This window comes from Xenopus laevis, chromosome 4L, assembly GCF_017654675.1.
Source record: "Xenopus laevis strain J_2021 chromosome 4L, Xenopus_laevis_v10.1, whole genome shotgun sequence".
Taxonomy (NCBI): Eukaryota; Metazoa; Chordata; class Amphibia; order Anura; family Pipidae; genus Xenopus; species Xenopus laevis.
The window spans coordinates 40,267,050-40,290,941 of NC_054377.1; the positions used below are offsets into that span (position 1 = coordinate 40,267,050).

General features: G+C 41.1%; 1 protein-coding gene across 2 annotated transcripts in view; it reads left to right on the plus strand.

Annotated features, from left to right (window-relative positions):
* prmt7.L (protein arginine methyltransferase 7 L homeolog) overlaps nt 1–23,892 on the plus strand; it is a 64,229-nt gene that overhangs the window by 26,369 nt on the left and 13,968 nt on the right. For both annotated transcript variants that reach the window (XM_041589146.1, NM_001086541.1), the window contains 3 exon segments: nt 1,460–1,507; nt 18,015–18,104; nt 19,691–19,852. In XM_041589146.1, the coding sequence (XP_041445080.1) occupies nt 1,460–1,507; nt 18,015–18,104; nt 19,691–19,852 (300 nt within the window).

Below are 23,892 nucleotides of genomic sequence, written 5' to 3' on the forward strand. Positions count from 1 at the left end.
ACAGTATGTTAGCTGTAAAGAATATGCACGCTAAGTGAATGTTCATATTAACAACAACAACATCAATGTTACCGGTATTAGATATAATTTAGTAATGCTATAGAACAGTGCTATCCAACTTCTGTGGTACCAAGGGCCTGAATTTTTCTGATCTATGGGGTGGAGGGCCAATAATGGAAGCCAGTGTTGACTACTTCCTGTTTTTTTTTTTTTTTTTAAACCACACCCACTTTAAACCATACCCATGTTACCACAAGAGCTTTTAAGACCATGTCCACATTAATGGTGGTAGCACACCAAAAAACAGATGGTTGGTGCATACTGCAGGGATATCACTCATCACTCAAATGTGAAACAAGTTTATTACATCATATTAAAACGTTCCTTATCCTCCCCTGTGGATAACACAGCAACCCCCACAGCACATGATCAAACACCTTGGGGACCCCTAACAAGTATTTCCAAATGCTAACAAACCCCCACCAGGTTCACCTCCCGCAGGCAGAGCATGGCCCATGCAGGGAAAATATGGAAGGCAGAGTATGGCACACACAAAGATCATAGGAAAGGCAGAGTATGACACACACAGGGAGCAAAGGGCAGGCAGAGTATGGTACACACTAGGAGCATAGGGAAGGCAGAATACAGCAGGAGACAGCTTAACCTATCAGGACCACTCTAAGATAAACAGTTCATACTGTGTTACATACAGTGACACGATGCTGGTGTCCCTCCAGCAGTTTGTATGAGGTGTGACTAGGTGAGCAATGTGGGCACTTTCAGTCTGGGTCTGAGGTGTGAACAGTACAGGATTTATGCAGTTTGAACAATAGAAACGTTACAGAGGTGAACAATGAAGGGGGGGATTACAACCGTGAACCCTATTGTCTGAATTTGAGGTGGAAACAACGCAGGTTTCGGGCCAGCCCGCACATTACTACTGTACAGCTTCCTACACTCTCCCTTTCCCCTTTCCCTCCCTCCTGTAATCTGAGCAGAGACCTACCAGTGAGCCAGAGAGACAAGGCAGGAGAAGAGGGAATTTATGTCACACAATATATAAATTGCTATCTTAGAGCTATAGGTTCTATGGCTTTTTACTCAGTCATGGAAAAGCATTCTACAGAATAAATATAGTGTCCTATCTTGCACTATTGTGGCTAAACAACATCAGTTTCCATCTTGAATAATTGGCCTCTTCTGTAAGAAACCTAGACGATTAACTGTAGGCCTGTAACTGCCTTCCTTGGATTCACACACAAGTACATAAACTTGTTTCTCAGTTGAGTTTGAGCAGATACTAAATGGGTTATTATATTGACCGTACAGAATTAAGTCGGTTTTAGGTAATGCGTGTTAAAGAAGTTGCGTCTGCTTTTTTAGCTAGGCCCAAATATGTTTCTTCATGGGGAGATATTTGAATGCACTCTATAACTTTGACTATTTCCTTATTTAACAGATATACACTTTGGAATCTTCTTCAATAGCTCAACATCTTATGAAAAAGGTCAGTGCATTATGTTTAGTTATTGTAGTCTATATAGGGAATTATGTCTATAATATATGTATAATGTAATATATGTGTGCAGGTACACAAAAATAGATGCAGGCTAAAACTCTGGTGCATGGGTCAGTAAATTATCAGAAAGATACTGCTGCACAAGCGTAACAGGATTGGAAAATTAGCTTTTTACATACAAACAGTATGTAATACAACAGTGTGTGTTTTTCACAATGTTTCATAGCAGTATTGCACCTGAGGTAATAGAGCCTAATATGAACTTCACAAACAATAGGCCATACATTGTTTAGACTGGTAATATAAGAGAATTTAATAAATTGCTATTATTTTCTTTCTGTCTCCAGCCTACACTAAAAGCACTCTCTCTCACCTAGATTGGGGGGACACAGGCACCATGGGGATGAAGATCCTGCAGCTTGGAGAGTGGACACTAAGAGTTAAAGCTGACTCCTCCTCCTGCTCTGGGCTTCATCCCCTGCCTCCTCCTATTCTCTCCAGTTTCTTTTAGTGTCCTCAGAAGAGAAGACATGGACACTCTGCGGTAGGAGCAAGTGACCTAAATATGGTGCGGGTCATGCATCAATGGGGCCAGCACATGCCTGTATCCAGTGCCCTCTCAGCCAGATGCCCACCTGCCTTACCGCTCTACGGAGGCTGCAGGCAAAAGTTCCATGCTTTCCCTGAGACTGCTGTTCCCGCTCCACGGAGTCCTGCACCAGTCTAGTGGACAGGGGAGACCGACTCTGGGCACTATTGACTGGCTGTACAGGTAGGGAATATCCTACTACCACCCCAATTATCTTTTAGGATACCAGGGCATTACACTCCATCTTCAGGCCCCAGCACTTCCCAAGGGTTATAGGAGCTTCGGGCCATTAGTCCCGTTACCCCTTCACTCCTCTTCCCCTCCAAGCTGCATGTACTACTGCAGTCCCCTTAGCGATGCCGCGTTCCACCTTCTCTTTTTTTTTTTAATTTTTTTTTTTTTTCAAGCCGCATTCCACGCGCCCAGAGGAGCAGGCGCCATCTTAAAGATTGGCGCCCACTTCCAGGACGTCTGTGCCAACTGTGTCACAGTTTTCTCCTGCGCGGTTCTCCCGCTCAGTCACTCCTCCGCCGCAATCTTGCCAAGCAGGCTGCCCTTCACACATCCTCGATTCGTACGATAGGATCTGTGTGTCTATGGCCTTAAGAGGCAAGTTTTCTTCTCTGCAGGGGTGGGGAATTAAATAGATCTTATTGGGACTCCCCCAGGTTGTAACACTGCTTGTTTTTTCACAGACACAGGGAAAACACATACTGACAACGGGACCCCACATCTGTGTTCCCCTCCCTCCTAATATACAGGGAATAAGGAGGAGAACCATGTCAGACTTAGCAGAGGAGGCAGCATTAGCTAAAACATTAGCAGACACACAAAAGGCACCCAAGGTTTTTTATTTTGCAGGGTGCAGGTCAAAATTCTTGACTGCCTCAGCTGAACCTGTCTGTGCAGCATGCAGACCCACCATTGCCTTTCACAGCCCCTGCTCTATCATTACCTCCTTCTCTCACAGACACCACAGCCCAATTCTGATTCAGAACTTGTGCGTGCTCTCTCTCTCTCCCTAATGGGCCTGCAAAATCTCGCCCGCATCCCTGAAACTCTAGATAAGGTCCTACAGCACTTATCAAATTCCACACAAACCCTTGACAGGCGTCCAACCACATCAAATCGGCCACCTTATTCTCCTCCGGGACCTAAAAGGGGCCTGAATTCCTCCTCCGATGAAGAAGGGCAGCTACTTTCAGACAATGATTCTAAACAAGTTAATGATCCAGACCCGAAGCCCCCAGATCACATGGTTAAGTAGAGGGCTTAATTCAGGCATTCAAAACCCTTAATATTAAGGACTCTCTACTACTGCAGAGAACATTTTCAAAGAAAGAGCTCCTGTGTCTTTCCAGCATACAAGCAGTTAGAGGAGATTAACAAATCTCAGTGGAAAACCCCAGACCACAGGGTACAGATTTTAAAACATTTCTCCCAGGCGTATCCCTTTTCACAAGAATGCCCAGATTTGTGGTCTTCCCCTCCTACAGTCGATCCACCAGTCTCCAGGTTGTCAAAAACTACCACTATTCTGGTAGCGGATGCTATCCTTCAAAGATCCAATAGACAAAAGACTAGAAGGTTTTTGTAAGACAATATTCACGGCATCTGGGTCGGCCTTTAAATCTTTGTTTGCCATCGCATGGGTGGCAAAAGCTATGGAAGTATGGGTTGAACAGGTAGCACAACTACTGGGCTCAGAGGATCCAACTACAGACCTGTTACTTTCCCAGATAGCGGATGCCATGGCTTAAGATGGTCATAGATGTACAGATTTTTAAAAGATCCGATTGTCATCGTGAGACCACGATTATCTCGAAACGATCGTACGAATTGTCAATCAACTAAAAAGACCATTTCAGGTGATATTGCCAGGAAAACAAAGGGTAGCTGCCTGCTTGTCCCTGCAGACATAGTTAGATTGCACTGGGACCGATAAAGATTTTTTAACCTGGCCGATCAATTTTCTGACAGATGTCGGCCGAAAAATCTTAAGATGTATGATCTTTCGAATCCCACTAACCGCACAATAATTTCAAAGGATTTGGTCGGACTTTGCTAAAATCGGTCGTTCGGCAAGAGAAATCTTTGCATCTATGGAGACCTTAACATCTGTGACGCAGCACTGAATCCAGCCAAACTGGTCGCCAGAGCATCAGCACAATCCATAACAGCTTGCCGATTTTTATGGCTCAAGACCTGGTCGGCAGATCTTGCATCTAAGAGGTCCTTAGTGAGCCTACCCTTCCAGGGAAAACAACTATTTTGGGCCGAACTCGACAAGATAATTTTACAGGCCAAAGGGGGTAAAAGCACTCTGCTTCCACAAAGCAAACCCAAGAGAACTCCCTTTAAGAGGCAACCCTCTGGCTAACTTGATTCATTGTATGATTGTACTCTGTATGTTTACTGCATCCTATTATATTCTCCCATTCTGGATTCCAATTTAATGACCTACTGCTGTACTTGATCATGCTATATGTACATCTCATATGCATACGCTTATGGTTATGATATCATTGTAACTTTGTATTGAAGGGTAGGCTCACTAATTTTATCTCCAATAAAAATGCCTGAATTAAAAAAAAAAAAAAAAGAGGCAACCCCTTTTTTAGCCCCTTTTAGCAGGGCGAGAGGTCCAAACCACAGACTGAAAAAGCAAATACGGGCTTTCATCAGAGATACCATAACAGGACAAGTCTACTTCCGTCTGAAGATGTGCCCACCCTTGGAGGGTTACTCCTAGGCAGCCGACTAGGAGCCATTTGGGAGGTGTGGCGGAGTTTAGTCAGAGACCAGTAAGTCCTCCAGATAGTATCCCAGATATTTAATAGACTTATCACAGCATCCTCCAAACAGATTCTTTATATCCCGACTTCCCAAAGGAAATCCCAAATGGGAGGCCTTGTTAAAGGACGTCCAAGATTAGACAGGGGGAAGGTATTTTACTCAAACCTGTTCATTGTACCCAAGAAGGATGGCTCCTACAGACCAGTGCTGGACCTAAAGACTCTCAACAGATATGTCAAGACCTACCATTTCAAAATGGAATCAATACAGTCTGTCCTGATGTCCATGGAAAAACATGAACTCGTGACAGTAATGGACATCAAGGACTCATACCTGCACATAGCCATCCACCCCAATCACCACAGATTTTTGAGGTTCTATGCAGTGGGGAACCACTGGCAGTTTGTGGCCCTACCCTTCGGTCTGTCGTTGCCCCCCCCCACGTGTTCACAAAGATCATGGCAGTGGCATTATCAAGACTCGGATTAAAGGGCAGAACAGTGATCCCTTACTTGGAGGATCTTCTGGTGAAGGCTCTCTCACTGGAGGTAGGAAACAACCACACCTTTCAGGTACTACAGACACTGACTCAGTTGGGTTGGCTAATCAACTACAACAAATTCAATCTACACAGAAGATGGAATACCTAGGAGTAATCCTGGACTCCAGTTTGGAGAGGGCCTTCCTGCCAAGGGAAAAGGTCGGCACTCTACAGAAACAGATTGGGAATCTCAGAAGGGCCAACAGGTTTACCCTTCAAACGACTATGCAGGCGTTTGGCACAATGGTACCATCATTTCCAACAGTCCCATACACCCAGCTCCACACCAGACCGCTTCAACAACTAATACTACAACACCAGAGGAGGGATCGACAGAACCTGGACAGACAGGCATTGCTCCCAGAACTGGTCAAGCTTTCCGTAGACTGGTGGCTCCAACCTCACCGGATGACACTGGGAAAGCCCTTCCCCAACCACTCCTAGACAGTAGTAACAGACGCCAGTCTACGGGGATGGTGAGGAGTACTAAACCAAAGAACAGTACAAGGCCTATGGAACCAAACAGAGAGACTTCTCCCGATCAATCTCTTGGAACTCAGAGCGATCCTATACTCCCTAGAACATTGGACAGTACTTCTGTTGGGCAAGACAGTACGAGTACAGTCGGACAATGTGACAGCAGTGGCCTATATAAACCATCAGGGCAGCACAAGAAGTCTGGTGGCCTTAGCAGAGGCAAAAAGAATCCTAGCATGGGCAGAAAGGAATGTTCCAGCAATATCAGCAATTTATTTGCTAGGGATAGACAACTGGAGGGCAGATTGCCTAAGCAGAGTAACGATAGATCAGGGCAAGTGGAGCCTCCACCCCAAAGTTTTCCAGATGATAGTGGACAAATGGGGGCTCCCAGAGGTGGACCTACTGGCATCTCGATACAACCACAAGGTCCCAAGATTTGTAGCCAGAAGCATCGACCCACAGGCATGGGAAGTAGGTGCCCTAGTGCTCCCCTGGACATTCTCGCTAGCCTTAAGTTTTTCCTCCATTGGCTCTCATACCAAGAGTCATCAAGAAAATAAGAAGGGACAGGACTCAAACAATCTTAGTGGTCCCTTACTGGACCAGAAGACCGTGGTTCACGGGCGATTCCCACCATGCTACAAGCTCCAAGCCAGTCTCTGCAAGGATCTACCATAGAGTATGGAAGATTTTCATCAGTTGGTGCGAATCCAGAGGAACAGACCCGCGAAGGGCAAACGAAAAGGACATTCTATCCTTTCTCCAGGAGGCTCTTGCTAAAGGACTAGCTCTAAGTTCACTCAAGGTACAAGTCATAGCACTTTCATTCTATTCCATTCTATTTCAACGAAGGCTAGCGACAGGCAACAATACTTTTACAGGGGCTACTAAACTCGTACCTCCCTATAGGTACCCAGTCCCTCCGTGGGACCTAAATTTGGCACTATCTGCCCTTCAGGAGGACCCCTATGAACCACTAGATGCAGTTCTGCTTCCCACCAGAGAAGGTAATATTTCTTTTATCAATCACATCGGCCTGCAGAATTTCAGAACTGGCAGCACTAACATTCAAGTCTCCTTTTACCATCATCCATTACGACAAGGTGGTCTTGAGACCGACACAGGAATTTTTACCAAAGGACGTTTCAGAATTTCACCTAAATCAGGATATAGTGGTTCCATTACTCTGCTCTGAACCAAAGAATTCACAGGAGAGGCGTCTAAATAAGCTAGATGTCTGAGCAATCAAGACTTACTTGGAAGCTACAAGGGGAATTGGGAAGACAGTCTCTTTTCATTATTCCAGAAGGTCACAGAAAGGGAACAAAAGCTGCCAAGCCAATCATAGCAAAATGGATATGATCTACCATCATCCGAGCCTATGCTGTAAATGGTAGGCCACCTCCCTTCAAGACCCGAGCTCACTCTACACGTTTAGTCAGTACCTCCTGGGCTGTTCATCACCAAGCTTTGGCCGAGCAGATGTCAAGCTGCTACTTGGTCTTTCCTTCACACCTTTACGCGCTTTTACAGGCTTCACACTCAGGCTTCAGCTGAGGCCATCTTTGGGAGGAAGGTGTTAGTTCTTACCTGAACACTGCATAAAGGGGTATAGTTCCCGCCCTCAGGGTTTGCTTTGGGCCCATGGTGCCTGTGTCCCCCAATCTAGTTGAGAGGAAGATTTTAGTACTTACCGTTAAATCCTTTTCTCTCATCCTACATTGGGGGACACTGGCCTTCCCTCCCTGATAGAAGTTTTTGAGTGATATGGTGAGTTACTCCTTCTTCGGTCAGAAACTGGAGAGAATAGGAGGAGACGGGATAAGGCCCAGAGCAGGAGGAGGAGGAGTCATCTTTAACTCTTAGTGTCCACTCTCCAAGCTGCAGGATCTTCATCCCCATGGCGCCTGTGTCCCCTTATGTAGGATGAGAGAAAAGGATTTAATGGTAAGTAATAAAATCTTCCTTTTAATGACAGAATACATTTATCTGAGCACTAGTCTTATTATAATGAACTGTAGGTGATACAGTGACAACTGCAGCATCTGACTGAGGGAAGTAAAGTCCTTTCCTTTTAAGTAACTGTGGCTGGAGACAGCAGGGAATGAGAGTTGATCTATGGTGTGTTATGGAACCCAGTTAGCTGTGGCTGTTAGGATGTTATTCTTACAACTCAAAAGAGAAAGAATACCCAGTGGTTACAGGCTCAATGTATACAAGAAAAATAAGGAAAAGATCTGCTTGTCTGGAGGCTTCATCCAACAAGCTGATCGAAGTCCAGCTTTAGAGAGGACATCAAACACTGAGGCAGTTATTCATTAAAAAATTAATGGAATCTTAGAAAAATAATCTGTTGATTTTAGATCACCTTTAAATTAACTTTCTCTGTATGGCCCAGTCAGTCAGTGTGTTTTTAAAAAGCATCAACTAATAGTACTTCTTGTTTTTTAACATTAAAATCAAGACATCAGGCAAGCTATTCTAGTTTTTTTTTATAGATGCAGGAACTAATAACTCTCATGAACTGTGCATTGATAATATGCAGTCTTTCTTTACCTGCCCTGTCAATTGATGTTAGTGCCCTTCTCTTCCCCACCAACTTATTTGTTTAACCTGCTTCAAAACAATGGGCAGGTTACAAGATAACAGCTTTCTTGGACAGGCCTTTTCATGGATACAGCCTAAATTTATTGGAGCTCCATGTATCTTTTCTACCGCCTATACCTATGCTTTGGGCCAAGGCTACTGCCACACCAGGCCGATAAATGCAGGCAGAGAATCCTCTCTCAGCTTTCTGATATGTCTTAACCTGGAGTCACACACTGAATGGACTTTGGCACCAAAATGCATACTAGTATACTGGGCACTGAATCTGCTCCATCTGCCTGCTCCCAGGCCCCATGTCCACTGTTCCATATGCATGTGCTATTCATTTACTACTGTCATAAGTAGTGACATGCATGTTAGTTGGACGACAAAATGGCTTGTTGATGCCATAACTAAAATTGCCTGACACCTTAGGTTATTAAAATATTTAAGAACTAGAACAGCCTGTACTTGCTGTTTCAGGAGGTTTTTATTATATGGTAGTAGGTAGCACCATAAATTATATTGGTTGTTTCTCAACCAAATATTACCACGTATGCCATAAGCGTCAGCTTGTGCAGTAAAGTCATATACTGTATACACATAATAATGGTAAAGTGATTCCTGAGAACCATATTCACACATCCTATTGATACATTTTATGCAATGAGAGGCAGTGGGTACTGACAAACCAAATAAATGTAATTCTGCAAGCGTCATTGGGAACTCAATCCCAAATACACTATATGCAGTTGAAACACAAGAAATACTGGCATCCTAGACACTTACCCTTCCAAAAAGCTGGTTACCTTATAGATACTGACATCAGAAAATAGCCTTTTTATTATCTATCATAACATTGTCTTTGAATGCTATTTATAATTTTGCCATAAAAGTATTTGCCTGATGCTTTTACATTACCTTTGTTACTATCCTGTTTCTCTTTGAGGGGGCTGTAGTAGTCCATTAGCATTAGAAACTCTGACAGGTTAAGAAGGGACAGGCAGGTTGGCAAAACAGTCAGGTTTAGGAACTTCCAAGTGACAATTACTTCTCCCTCCTCTTCAGTCTGAAGTTTGTTTTGGCTTGAAGGCAAAGATCATCTTTTTTTTTTTTTTCTTATTTCATTTCCTCATTTCTTGTCTGTTACCAACATTCAAGGCACACCATTATTGTCATCATTCAACTTTTTTTATGTTGCAGTTTACTTATTATTTCTGTAGTGTGAATGTGTCAGTCAGGGCCTCCATTAGAATTCACGGGGCCCCGTAAAAAAAATTTTGGGGCCCCCTGGGCCCGCCCACTCTCACGGCCAAGCCCCACCCCATATCCCACCCACTCCACATCACAGTTAAAAATTTTTTTAAAAAAAATAGAATTTTTTTTTTGTTAAAAACATTGGTGGCCCCAAAAAAATCCATTGGTGGCAGGGGCCCCCTTGCAAGTGCAAAAAAAAATTGGTGCCCCAAAATTTAAAAAAAAAAAACATTGGTTGCAGGGCCCTATAGAATATTAAAATAATACATTGGTGGCCATTGGTGTTTAGTAGAATTGAACTCAAGGTCTTTTTGCCATTTCAGGACTTTAATTTCGGCTGTTTTCATGACTTCGGTCTTTTCGCCGCTTCGGGCCTTCGGCTTTTTGGCACTTCCGCATTCGGCAACATGCGAAATGGCCGCACGGCTCGGGCACTCGTAAGGGGGGCCCGGATCTTTCAAAAATGCAGCACTGCCGGGCTCCCCTTCAGACCTGGGCCCGAGACACTTGTCCCCCCCTGATGGCGGCCCTGGTGCCAGTACTATTATAATAATAAAAGATAAATGAATTAATAGGTGACCTGTAAAAGCTACCTGCTGATTAACTAGAATGGGTGCAAACTTTGGAACAATATTACAGGGATTGTCTGTGTTCAGCTTATAATAGTGTTTGGAGTATTTTAAATATGGAAAAAGGAGACCTGAGCATAACCAATTTATGTTGGTTTCAGCGAGTTTGTCCTTACACAAGTGGATTTGACTATGACCTAGAAAGCAGTTTTACCATAGAAAATACAAGAAGCCAGAAACTCTTAAAAATTGTTACTACAAAAATTAATAAACACATAGCTTAAACCATATAGTTTAATTGAATTATAGAGTATATATAAATGTTTCCTTGAAATGTCTTAGTATTTTAAGTATAGACGAGCAATATTTGTTTTATCCCATTACTATATTTTTTTCCTATTTATATTTTATTGTCAAGTGGACTAGCGCTCCCTGTCAGAAGCATAACTTTAGGGGCAAAAATCTTTTTTTGGGCCCCTACATCCCCCACAGAAAAAACATAGTGCTCCCACAGATCACAAAACAAAAAAATTGTGATTTTGTGCGTGTTGCCCCCCCCTTTAAGAAGAAGCAGACCCAGTCTTTTTCAAAACATTGCAGTGTCTAAACAATTTGAACCATATATTTGTGATAAAATACCACCTTTTGTATTTTAGCACAATTACAGGATTAATGTGGTACAGGTAAGATGCAGCACAACATAATTTTCAGATGTTTTGTCTACTATTCACAGCCTTTGTTAACATCAAATGAAAATCACCATAGCTGACAGACCTGGAGTGGTTACATGCACAGCAAACATTGTACTTGTTTAGTTCATAACCCCTAAGAATCACCAAAGTAGTTATGTTTAACATATGTCATTGCTTTTCAAATCCATGTGACCGCAATAAGTTACAAGAAGGATGCTTATCATGCCATCCTAGTAAAGTAGACAGAACCTGGTTCTACCTGATTAGCCATTACCTTTATTTTCATTGACCCACTTTCTGGGAAGTAATGTCAGCTTTTTAGATGTGATTTCTTAATATTGTAACTGCCAGTAACCACCTGTAACATGTTAAGAAACATAGGGGCAGATTTACTAAAGGGCGAAGTGACTAACGTTTTGCCATCGTGAAGTAATTTCAGTACTCCGCTGATTTATTAACGGGCGCAGGCGTAACTTCGCTAGCGAAGGAATTAGACTCTAGCGGTAATTCGCTCCCTTACGCCTGGTGAACTTGCGCTCTGGAGAATGGACGCAACTACGCAAATTCACTAAGATGCGGATTTTACAGAACATTACCTTCGCCACCTCAAACCAGGCGAAGTGCAATAGAGTAGATAGGACTGCCTCAAAAATTACTTACTTTTAATTTTTCAGGGTGATAGGCTGCAAATGATCCCCCCTTACATTTCCTAAGATATGGCACATAAACTATACACTGGGCTCATGTGTAGGGCAATATAACAATTTTATTAAGGTTTCCGGGGCTTGTGTAGTGTAATGTATTGGCTGCAACATATACGTCCATTCAACTTTAACTTCCCGCCGTATGCAAATTAGGCAACGCTAGTGCAACTTTCCTTCGCCTGCCACAGTAACGCTAGTGCTACTTCGCCAGCGTTCGCCGCCCTGGACGCAGCTTCGGATTTTAGTGAGTTAGCGTTGTCCTGGTGAATCTACGCCTGCGAAGTGTTGCAATGTGAGCGAAGCCGTCGCTGGCGAATTTTCGGATGTTGAATTTGCCCCATATGCTGACCAGGAAGCAACATGGGCCCTGTTCCTATTTTAATGTGACATGTAATATTTGTTCATTCCAGTGAACTGAATTCTTATGTATTAATTGTACCTTTGCTGTAAATTCTCATCATGAAAACAGTTACCTTTTATATGTCATATTCTCGCCCTTTCATGCAGTCTTCTGTAGGTATTACCCACAGGAATAGTCTTTGTGTGTTTCAGTGGCTCAGTGGCAGATATAATAGTTGCCTATGAGATACTAACATTTGAGAAAAATAGTGAGAAAGATAAGAAAGGTTAACAAAGGCAGTATTTGAAACATAGAATATGCAAATCTCTAGCGCACAGTACTATATAATTGATGTCAAAATGGCAAGGAAAGTTAAAGGTACAGTAACAAAAAAAGTGTAATTAAAATATAATGTACTGTTAGGCTAGGGGCCCACAAGGTGCGCCTCTGCATTTCTTTGCATGTGGAGACAGGCCAATTTGCTTCCATTTACTCAACTGTGTGTGTGTGTGTGCACAGGTACAGCATCAGCCTGCATGCAGACACACTGAGTGGATGTTGGTGTAAAAATGCTATCACATTTCCTGTGGGGAAAAAGCATTGGCCTTTCTCAGTCTTGTGTGCCCTTAGCCTTACCTCTACTGGTACAACCTGTAAAATACAATGGATAAGTGTAAGAACAAATCCATTGTATTCTATAGAGTTTATTTTAAATGTAACCTTTATTTTTTTTTCAGATTAAATGGCTATACAGCAGTTTATTAATTTAAACCATAATAGTGATTCCGAAGCAAACACACAAGTTTTACCAGTGCAGGGCAAAAGTACATTATATTGTAATTACACTTTTGTTATTACTGTTCCTTTAAATATTTCCTGTCAAAGTAGAAAGCACTGACAAGGCAGTTAATCCTGTATGCAAGGGGGTTTGTGCTTGCATCTTTATAGTATAAGGAGATATATATATATTTATTTTCATGAGGGAGAAGAAAAGGGCCAGTACACAAAATGGTGCCAAAATCTAGTTGCTAGGGCGCATAGCAACCAAAAGTGAGGTGAACAATGTGCAGAGCGTAAAAACTAGAATCACGCAAGTTTGAGCAAAACCCCCTTACCTTCACATAAGCACGAGTGCTCCGGTCTGGGATTCTGGCACTACAACCAGGCACATCGCAGGCAAAGCATGGTATAACCCGTCATATGTCTTGCAGCGGTGAACCAGGACCCGGAAGTGCCCTACATTCTCCGTGAGGCAAGCGCTTTTACCGTTGCCTAGCAACCCCTAATGCTCATAGTAATTCATGCACCTCTAGTACTGCTAATTCACGGTAGCTGTGTCCATCTACTTTGTTAAAGAAGCCTATACCGTTCTGTTGCACAGCTATACATAGTAACATGTAAAGTTAGGTTGAAAAAAAGACACATGTCCATCAAGTTCAACCTTTAACTCTATTTTAACCAGCCTAAAAGCTAGTTGATCCAGAGGAAGGCAAAAAAAAAAAAACATTTAAAGCCTCTCCAATTTGCCTCAAAAAATGTCCTTCCTGACTCCAAAATGACTAGTCTTTGGATCAACTTGTACTATGAGCTATCTTCCATAACCCTGTATTCCCTCACTTGCTAAAAAGCCATCCAACCCCTTCTTAAAGCTATCTAACTGATTGAGGGAGAGATTTCCAAATCTTCACTGTAAAAAACCCCTTCCGAATATTTAGCTGGAACCTTCTTTCTTCTAATCGGAATGGGTGACCTTGTGTCAGCTGGAAAGACCTACTGGTAAATAAAGCATTAGAGAGATTATTATATGATCCCCTTAAATATTTATACATAGTTATCATATTACCCCTTAAGCACCTCTTCTCCAGCGTGAACAACCTCAATATGTCATAGCTAAGATTTTCCATACCGTATACCAGCTTAGTTGCCCTTCTCTGTACCCTCTCTAATTTAATAATGTCTTGTTTGAGTGCTGAAGACCAAACCCGGGGGGGTGCCATCTGGCCCTGGTGCCATGTTTACATAAATTTTTATTATAGCTTTATGAAGCATATCTTGAGTCAGCCACTCACTAGTTTGAGCTGAGACATCAGTTTAGCTATGAAGTGAGCCTGTGACTCCTCTATTTGTATACACTGAAAAAAAGAACTGATTTAGAACATTTGCCTTTTCTGTATCTGTTACTACCATACAGCACCAGAGATTAAATTATATCACATTATGGTCATTATTACCCCTTGCAATCTGGCTTCCGCCAATCACATTCGACTGAAACTGCACTCACCAAAGTAACCAATGAATCTTCTATTGGCAAAGTCTAAAGGTCATTATCCCATTCTAATCCTTCTAGATCTCTCTGCAGCCTTTGACACAGTTGACCACACACTCCTCCTTGACATTATACACTCATCTGGCATTCGGGACACTGCTCTTTCATGGTTTACATATTATCTGTCTTACCGTTCCTTTAAAGTTTCCTTCTCTAACTCTACTTCTACTACTTTCCCACTCTCTATTGGAGTTCCTCAAGACTCTGTTCTTGGCCCCCTGCTGTTCTCGCTCTATACAACTTCACTAGGAAAACTTATTCAGTCATTTGGACTTCAGTATCACCTTTATGCTGATGACACCCAACTCTACTTGTCTACTCCTGATCTTTCTAATTCTGTCCTTTCCCAAGTCACAGACTGTCTCTCTGCTGTCTCCTCCTGAATGTCACAGCGCCACCTGAAACTGAACCTTTCAAAAACAGAACTCATTAGATTTCCTCCAAGATCTTCCCCTATCCCTCAGATATCACTCACCGTAAACAACACCACCTTTCATTCCACCACACAGGCACACTGCCTAGGAGTTATCTTAGACTCACATCTGTCTTTTTCACCACACATTCAAACACTTCAGAATCAACTAAAACACTGATTCAGTCTCTCATCATCTCCTGCCTTGATTACTGCAACTTACTCTTTACAGGTATTCCAACAAGTCACCTTTGACAACTCCAATCTGTTCTAAATGCGGCCGCTAGACTCATTCATCTTGCTCGCCGCTTAATATCAGCTGCTCCCATATGCATGTCCCTTCACTGGCTCCCAATCTCTTCTAGAATCAAATTCAAATTACTTACACTCACATTCAAGCCCCTTAATAATGAAACCCCTACCTATATTTCATCTCTAATCTCCAAATACACTCCTTCACGAAACCTACGCTCTGCTTCTGATCTTCGCCTCACTTTTCCTCTGGTCACTTCTGCCCATTCTCGTCTACAAGACTTCTCTCGGGCTTCTGCTTTTCTCTGGAACTCTCAAGCTGTCAGACTTTCTCCTTCTTTCCAAACTTTCAAGCGCTCCTTAAAGACCCATCTGTTTAAAGAGGCTTATTCGATGTACCTTAATTAATCATTGCTGTATCAAAAATGACAGTGTTTATATAATCCTAATGTCTCAATTGTACCCTAACCTTTAGTTTGTAAACTCTAATCTCTAGGTCCTTCTAACCCTATTGTACTCTGTAATCCTTGTTTGTTATCCACCATTTATTCCCTGTTTGCTATAACTGCAGTAAAGCACTGTGTATCTTGACAGCGCTAAATAAAGATTATGATGATGATTATTACCCAGTGGTTCAATAACTTTCACATTCGCTATATGTTCTGGGTCATTAGAGATCACTAGATCCAGAATAGCATTTTTTTCTGGTTGTTTCCTCAACAATTTCTTCTCGGGCAACAAGTTTATAAACTTGTTCCTATTAACTGACCTGGCATTACTGTTGCTCCAGACAATATCAGAGTAATTAATATCCCCCATTATCAGTATTTTCCCCAAACTAGCAGCCTTTTCTATTACCATCAGGAGCTTAGCCTCCTCCTGCTCACTTACATTAGGGGATCTATTGCATACTCCTACAATTAATTTGCTGGACTCTTTACAATCGGTGAAGAGCTCCACCCATAAGAATTCCTCCCCCTCTTTTTCTAACATCACCTCCTCCTTTATATTCGCTTTTAAATCCTGGCTAAAGCTCCCCATAGACGCGATGATTCTTCTTGCCGAACGACCGATTCTAGGGAAGCCCGACCAATCCTTCGAAATTATCGTGCAGTTAGTGGGATTCGAACGATCGTACATCTTACGATTTTTCGGCTGACATCTGTCAGGAAATTGATCGGCCAAGTCAAAAAATCTTTGTCAGTCCCAGTGCAATCTATCTATGTTTGCAGGGCCAAGCAGGCAGCTCCCCTTTGTTTTCCTGGCAAATTGGTCTTTTTAGTGGATGGTCAATTCGTATGATCGCACGATCGTTCTGAGAAGATCGTGGTCTCACGATCAGGATCTGGTCTTATAAAAATCTCAACATCTATGGCCTGCTTAACAAACAGACATACACCTCCTCCTTTTCTACTGCCTCTGTCCCTCCGAAACAAAGTATAACAGCTGATATTATGATATTAACTGCCCAGTTATGGCACCTCCCCAATTTTCTCGTCCTTTGCCCACTACCTCATCTTACCTGTTTTCCACTGAATCCTTTACTAAACCCTCCCCCATGCCTAGTTTAAAATCTCCTCCAACCGTCTAGCCATCTACTCCCCCAAAACCGCTGCACCATTCATAATCATTGAGGTGCAGCCCAACCCTAGCAAAGAGCCTGTAGCCAATTGAGAAATCAGCCCTGTTTGCCAAAACATTCCTCCCTACACCAGTCTCTCAGCCACATATTAATCTCCCTAAGATTTGGCTGTCTTCTTTACGTTGCTCATGGCACAGGTAATATCTCTGAGAAAATTACCTTGGAATTACTTTGTCATTGTTACTTATGTGTACCTAGACCACTGGGTCTTTCCCAGACCCTCCCAATAATCTGTCCACTTATTCCACCACATGCCGTACCCTAGCATCAGGCAAGCAGCAGACTGTTCGGCATGAAGGGTCCTTCCAGCAGATTACCCTATCCACCTTTCTAATAATTGAATGCCCTATGACTAAAACCTGCCTATCCTTCTTTGCACTCCCCCAACCACCCATTTAAGAGACACTTGCCTCCCAGGGTGCTCTGAGAGTCAGCCTGCTTCATACACGCCAGTCAGAGCTGTCCTCCCCAGCATCTTCAGCCAAAATGGCAAATCTGTTGGTTTGGACCAGCCCCCTATCCGTCTGTCCCCCTACTTCCCCTCCTCACTGTAACAAACTTCCCTCCCTCATTAGCCTTCACCCATTAGCCTCCACTGCCTCATTTAGATAAGGATCTAGGGTCTATGCTTTACAATTAATCCTGCCCATATTTATCTCTGCTTCCAGCCTGATTTACAGGTAGCTGTGTCACAGTCCTTGTGCTCATGTCAGTTAGGCTAATGTCAACATGGGTGCCAGCACACTAAAAGTTAGGTTAAGGGTGAACTAGTCATTTAAGTTTCCTGCAGTATAGAAATAGCATAATTTAGAATTGTTATACTGTCCGGAATTTACACTACATTAGCCATTATATATGATCTGTGCATTGTCAATTGGGGTGCAACAAGTCAATGCAGGAAATGTTGCCAATTTCTTAATAGTTTACAGGTGGAAAAAGTCTGAAAGTGGGAATTCTTCTTCAAATTAACTTGTAGTCATGAAACTATTCTTAAGCAGTTTTTAGTTGGTATTAATTATTCATTATTTTGTATGGTTCATTTTAAGGTTTATCACCTCTGTAATACTGATATTCTTGCAAGCTTGAAAATGGACACTGGGAATTGCAGCTGCATAAAAGATGCAGAAAATGGCTGTGGACAATTATAATGACAGATGCAACTTTATCTGCTAATATAGAAACTCTCAGTAGACCGTTACTTAGTAGCATGTTCTTGTCTTATATTTGAAAATAAATATCTAATTGGTTGCCATGGGTAACACCCCTTGTTATACTGAATTACTCTTTTTCTCATCTGTTTTTGCTCCAGCTCTTTCAAGTCAACCATCTTGGAGAGAAGATCCAAGTCCTACATAAATCTGCAGACAGTCTAATAACAGCTGACTTTGAGGACAGAAAGGTGATACCTAGCGCTTATGCTAATTTTTTTTACATACATAAAATGTGACTTTTTTGTATTGGTGCTTTCCAAATGTTCTCTGCCTCTCTAATGACATCTCTTTTCCTCTTTCTGGTTTTCTCCTGCTCTGTCTTTTCTCTGTTCACGTCATCTGTTTCCTTTTATCAACTTCTAGCCTTACTCATTTCCATTCTGTCTCTTTTCATTCTATCTTGTTCTTAGGTCTTACTTTTGATTCCTACACTCTATTATATTCCCTGTTCTTTTTCACATCTAAATGTATGTCTTTCCCTCCTCTACACCTCTTTTTCTTTTGCTCTCTCTTTTCCCACTTGTCCCATTCCTACTGCAAAATAGTACCCAGTGCTAACAGTTTCCACTTTCAAAGCAAATAAAACTTCATAAGTAAGAACAAGTTCTTTCAATCCTGCAATAAAGTAAGTAGCAATATTGCTGTCTGCCGTAATGCTCTCTGGGGTCACAGACCACAGCAACCAAAAAGCAGATAATCTCTTCACTTCTGCTTGCTAAAAGTGATAAGTCCTTGTAATGTGACGTTAACCATTCTAAGCAAGACCAGTTGTACAGTTTTTTAAAATACTACCTCCACACCTTCTCCTTAAATGGGGTTGTTTACCTGTACTCTAATGTTAAGTGTATTATGCAGTGTCCTTTTCTTAACCACTTTTCGATTTGTCTTCATTTTATTTGTTATAGTTTTTGAGTTATTCACCATTGTCTTGTGCCCAGCTTTCAAATGGGGGTCACTGACCCCTGCATCCAAAAAACTATTGCTATTGCTATTTTAGTATTAGTGGTTTAAACCATAACATACTCTCTTTATTTTTCTTTTCTTCTTTAGTTTTATTTTTATATGCTTAAATTTAAAGCTGTATGTGAAATATACATGGAAGGAGAACGACATGCAGTACAAATTTCGCCTTTCTACCTTTACCTGTATTTTTTAAATTGAACTCTAGCAACCACATAACAGGGAAATTCTAAAAACACCAAAAAAAACAGACTTATTAAAAATTGGCTCATGATACGGAAGTATACATCATACTAAGGGTAATTAAAGGTAATCTACACTTTCAATTGATGACACTCAACAGTCTGGACTATATTTTTCTACTCAATCTGTGATCTTTGTTATCTACAATGTTCACTTAGGCTCCTGCAGTGCATGAAAAGTGACTTAAAGTGACCATAGATGCACCTATAATATCGCACGAAACAAATTTCAGTACGATAATCTCTGCGTATATGGTGGGAGACGAGACAACTGATATCGGCTGAAGACTTGCATACCGGTTGGCTCGTCGATCGGGCTGGCCAGAAAATTCTGATTGGGCGCCTTTGAAGGCACCCGAACATCAGCCATTGTTTGTTCTGAATCCTCAGATACAGGTAGAATTATATTGCTTCTACCTGTATATCTACCGATTCAGCTCTACGTGTGTGTATTGAAACAAACTATCTTTCTTTAACATCTATGACCACCTTAAGACTTTGAGTTATAGGTCTGTTGCAGGCTGTGCTTTGTTTCTTGAATCTAATACCATCATCTTCTGTTTTCCACTTAGATTAGCACTCTGATTGGGGAGCCTTTCTTTACCACCAACCTTCTGCCATGGCACAACCTGTATTTTTGGTATTCTCGGACAGCCCTGTCTACAAACCTAGCCAAGGATTGCACTGTGCTTCCACTCTCTGCCTCCTTACATGTTGTGGCTGTGGAGTTCAAGGTGAGTAGTTGCCTGAGATCAGGCTTGTGAAATACAAACATATTTGACCACCTTAAACTGAAACTAGAAAACTAGTTTTTGCACAAGTTTTTTTTCACACTATGTTCATCACAGAACTTTTAGGCCAGTGGCTCAAAAGACTATTTGCAGTATTCTGCACAGTTTTCATAATATATATACAATACACAAAGATGCCGGTACTCTTGACAACAGCGTTTGATGTGCCTGGGTGCAGAGTCAGAGAATCCCCAAAGAAAACAGAAGATGAGCCGCACTCTCAGGACTTAAAAAGTAATAAATATTGTTTTATTCAAAGTTTATGACCAACGTTTCAGCCTCCTCCAAGGCCTTTCTCAAGGTACAGAAAATGGTAAAATACATACTTTAAATGTATGTAATGGCGGGAAAAGACAGCAACACCCTTAATGACGTATAATTTGCGTCAATGCCCAGTGACTATCATTTACATAAATCACATTAGCTGTTTACTATGTATATTACCCATATTAAAGATTGAACCATCAACTACTTATACCCCTATATCACACTTCACAGTTAATCATTATCATGATCTTAAAAAGGTTAAAAGGTTTAAAAACAAGATTGTAACACATTTGTTTCATCAAGTTAATATTCTAAGTGTTACTAAGTATCTTAGTTTGAGGAAGTTCCTAGAGTGAAAGCAAGAAATGAGCCTCCCCTTAGACCCAATACTTAATTCTTCATTACCATATATAGCGTCTACCCAGGTCTCTCATACCTGCAACCCATTGTAAAATGCTTACTGACTGTGTTCCCTCAAGACTGTCCTGTGTCTACACTTCGGACTACTACCTGGGACCAAAACTCTGCACTCACAACCCACAAAATAAGAATTAATAAAATGTGAAAATAAGATCACCGTAAAATACTCCTTTATTTCTTACTATAATAATAAGGTGTTAACGAAAATCACGTATCTCCCCATGGACTATATGTACTTGTCTTCCATAAAGAAATAAAATAATTTGTGGTTATCAGCAAAGATATAATCCCACTCAAAAATCCCTACGTGCAAACAAAAATAATAAAACATTACTTATATCAAAGTGAAACTGAAAACCCACCCTACCAGAAATATATAAAATATATATATATATATATATATATATATAAATATATATATATATATATATAATATATATATATATATATATATATATATATATATATATATATATATATATATATATATATATATATATATATATATATATATAGTTGGTGAGGGCCATATTAAACTATAGTAACTATAGTAAAGGACTCATAGACCCCAATGTCTCTTCATTACATCACATTACTTATATCAAAGTGAAACTGAAAACCCACCCTACCAGAAATATATGTGTGTATATATATATATATATATATAGTTGGTGAGGGCCATATTAAACTATAGTAAAGGACTCATAGACCCCAATGTCTCTTCATAGCCATAAATGTATGTACCACTTCGCCCTCCCTTTCGCAGTCAGATATTAAACAAGAGTCCCATATTTATTATGGTGAGTTTACACTATCGATCATCTGGGGGGACTATGTTTAACTGCTCCAAACCCCCGCATGTCAAGTCTCAAACTTCCAGTCCGATTTGATCTTTGCCAAAATCTTCATTCACAGTGAGTATAGTAGGTGCGGTTTGAGTTACTTTAAGCCAGTTTATCACAGTCTCCATATTTTTAATTGCATTTGTGTTCCAATGAAGTTTCATATCAGACAAGTATATACAGGTTAGGGGCCGTCAAACCCCATGTATGAGACACCCACTCACATGCTAGCCGATTATGCGCACAGTCCGCATGAAAAATCCAATCGCGAGACATCTCTCACTACACAGTCAAGGGAATGTAAAACGGGGAATATTATATATCTCACCCCATGACGCCGGACTCTATGTGTGCCACGAGTATCGGGTCCTAACCGCCATTGAAGCTGCTGATGCTGCCATACGGGTCTGTTAAATATATATCGAGAGTCAAGAGTGAGTTTGTCTTTCATCCATATAAGTTTGTACAGTACACAGTAAACAAAACAATGTAGGACATATACACACATCTGTGTTTGTTTTCATAGGTAAAATGCCAGTCAGGTGGCTATTTTCTGTAATGAAATTCCTTGAGGACATTATTTATAGCAATCGCTGGGGCCTACATTTTTTGTTTTTGTGTTTTGCATTTTAGTTTTAAGTAAATACAACTAAAATGTAAAACACATGAATGTAATAAAGCACATAGTAATCGTTTTACACTAATGTTTTAAGGCAGGCCTGAGCTAAAAATTAAGAAATATATATGGCTTTTGCTGTTTCTTGCATTACACAGGCCAAACATTGGACTTAAATTTTGTAGCTTCTTGTATAAACAGTTATCCGTTAGTGATTCATAATAGAAAAGTATTTCACTTATTTGCTTTAATAAACTCCTGGGTTGCTATGGCTTTATGTTTTGGGTCATTGTCCATCTGTATTATGAAACGCCTCCCAATCAATTTGACTGCATTTAGCTGGTTTGAGCAGTTTGAGGTGTATGTCTCTGAACACCTCAGAATTCATTTGGCTGCTTATGTCCTGTGTCACATCATTGATAAACACTAGTGTTCCAGTCCGACTGGCAGCCATGCACGACCAAGCCATCACACTGCCTACATAGAGATGTGGTATGCTTTGGATCATGAGCTTTTCCACGCCTTCTCCATACTTTTTCTGCCATCATTATGGTAGAGGTTGATCTTGGTTTCATCTGTCCAAAGAATGTTTTTCCAGAACTGTGCTGAGTTTTTTAGATTTTTTTTTTAGCAAAGTCCAATCTAGCCTTTCTATTCTTGATGCTTATGAGTGGATTGCACCTTGCAGTGCACCTCTGTATTTACTTTCATGAAGTCTTCTCTGTATGGTAGACTTGGATATCGATACTCCTACCTCCTGTAGAGTGTTGTTCACTTGGTTGGCTGTTGTGACGTGGTTTCTCTTCACCAGGGCCGGACTGGCAATCTGTGGGTTCTGGCAAATGCCAAAGGGGCTGCTATGAGGTGCCATAGAAAGTCAGTATTTAGTGGGCTGGTGAGGGCTGTCCAGGGCCTATTTTAATTCTCAGTCCGGACCTGCTCTTACCAAGGAAATTATTGTGCTATCATCCACCACTGTTGTCTTCCGTGGACGTCCAGGTCTTTTTGTGTTTCACCAGTGCTTTCTTTCTTTCTGAGGATGAACCAAACTGTAGATTTTGCCACTCCTAATATTGTAACAATTTCTCGGATGTGTTTTTTCTGTTCTTGCAGCTTAAGGATGGCTTGTTTCACCTGCATGGAGAGCTCCTTTCTCTGTTCAAAGCAAAATCTTCCACATACAAGCACCCCACTCACATCAGCTGCAGGGCTTTTATCTGCTTCATTGATAATAACATAACAAAAGAATTGCCCAAACCTGCCCATGAAATAGCCTTTGAGTCAATTGTCCAATGCTTTTGAGCCCCTAAAATTAAGTGATTGTATTAAAAAAAGCTTTAGTTCCTCACATTTTTATGCAATATTTTTGTTCAACCCAATGAATTAAAGCTGAAAGTCTGCCGTTCAACTGCATCGGAGTTGTTTCATTAAAATTCATTGTGGTAATGTACAGAACCAAAATTAGAAAAAAGTTGTCTCTGTCCAAATATTTATGGACCTAACTGTATATATTGTTTTTGATTTAATTAATAAGTAGAACATATTTTTTTAACTTTAACTGTCCAATTTATTGTGCGCATACAAAGGTATATATGCATCTGTATATTGCTTTTTTAATGCCCCCTTATTAAATTGTGATGTTACGAACAGTCTTCAAAGATGTTAATAAAAGTACAGTCACAATTTCCATTCTCTGAGAGGAGACAAAAGGCAAGAAGAAATAATTACCTGGCAAAGATGGCCTGCTGCAAGTTCTTGCTGCCTAGGTTATTATCTGAATTCATTGAAATTTGCATTTTATCTGCTCTCTGGAGCTCTGTCCTGCTCTAACTTGTCTA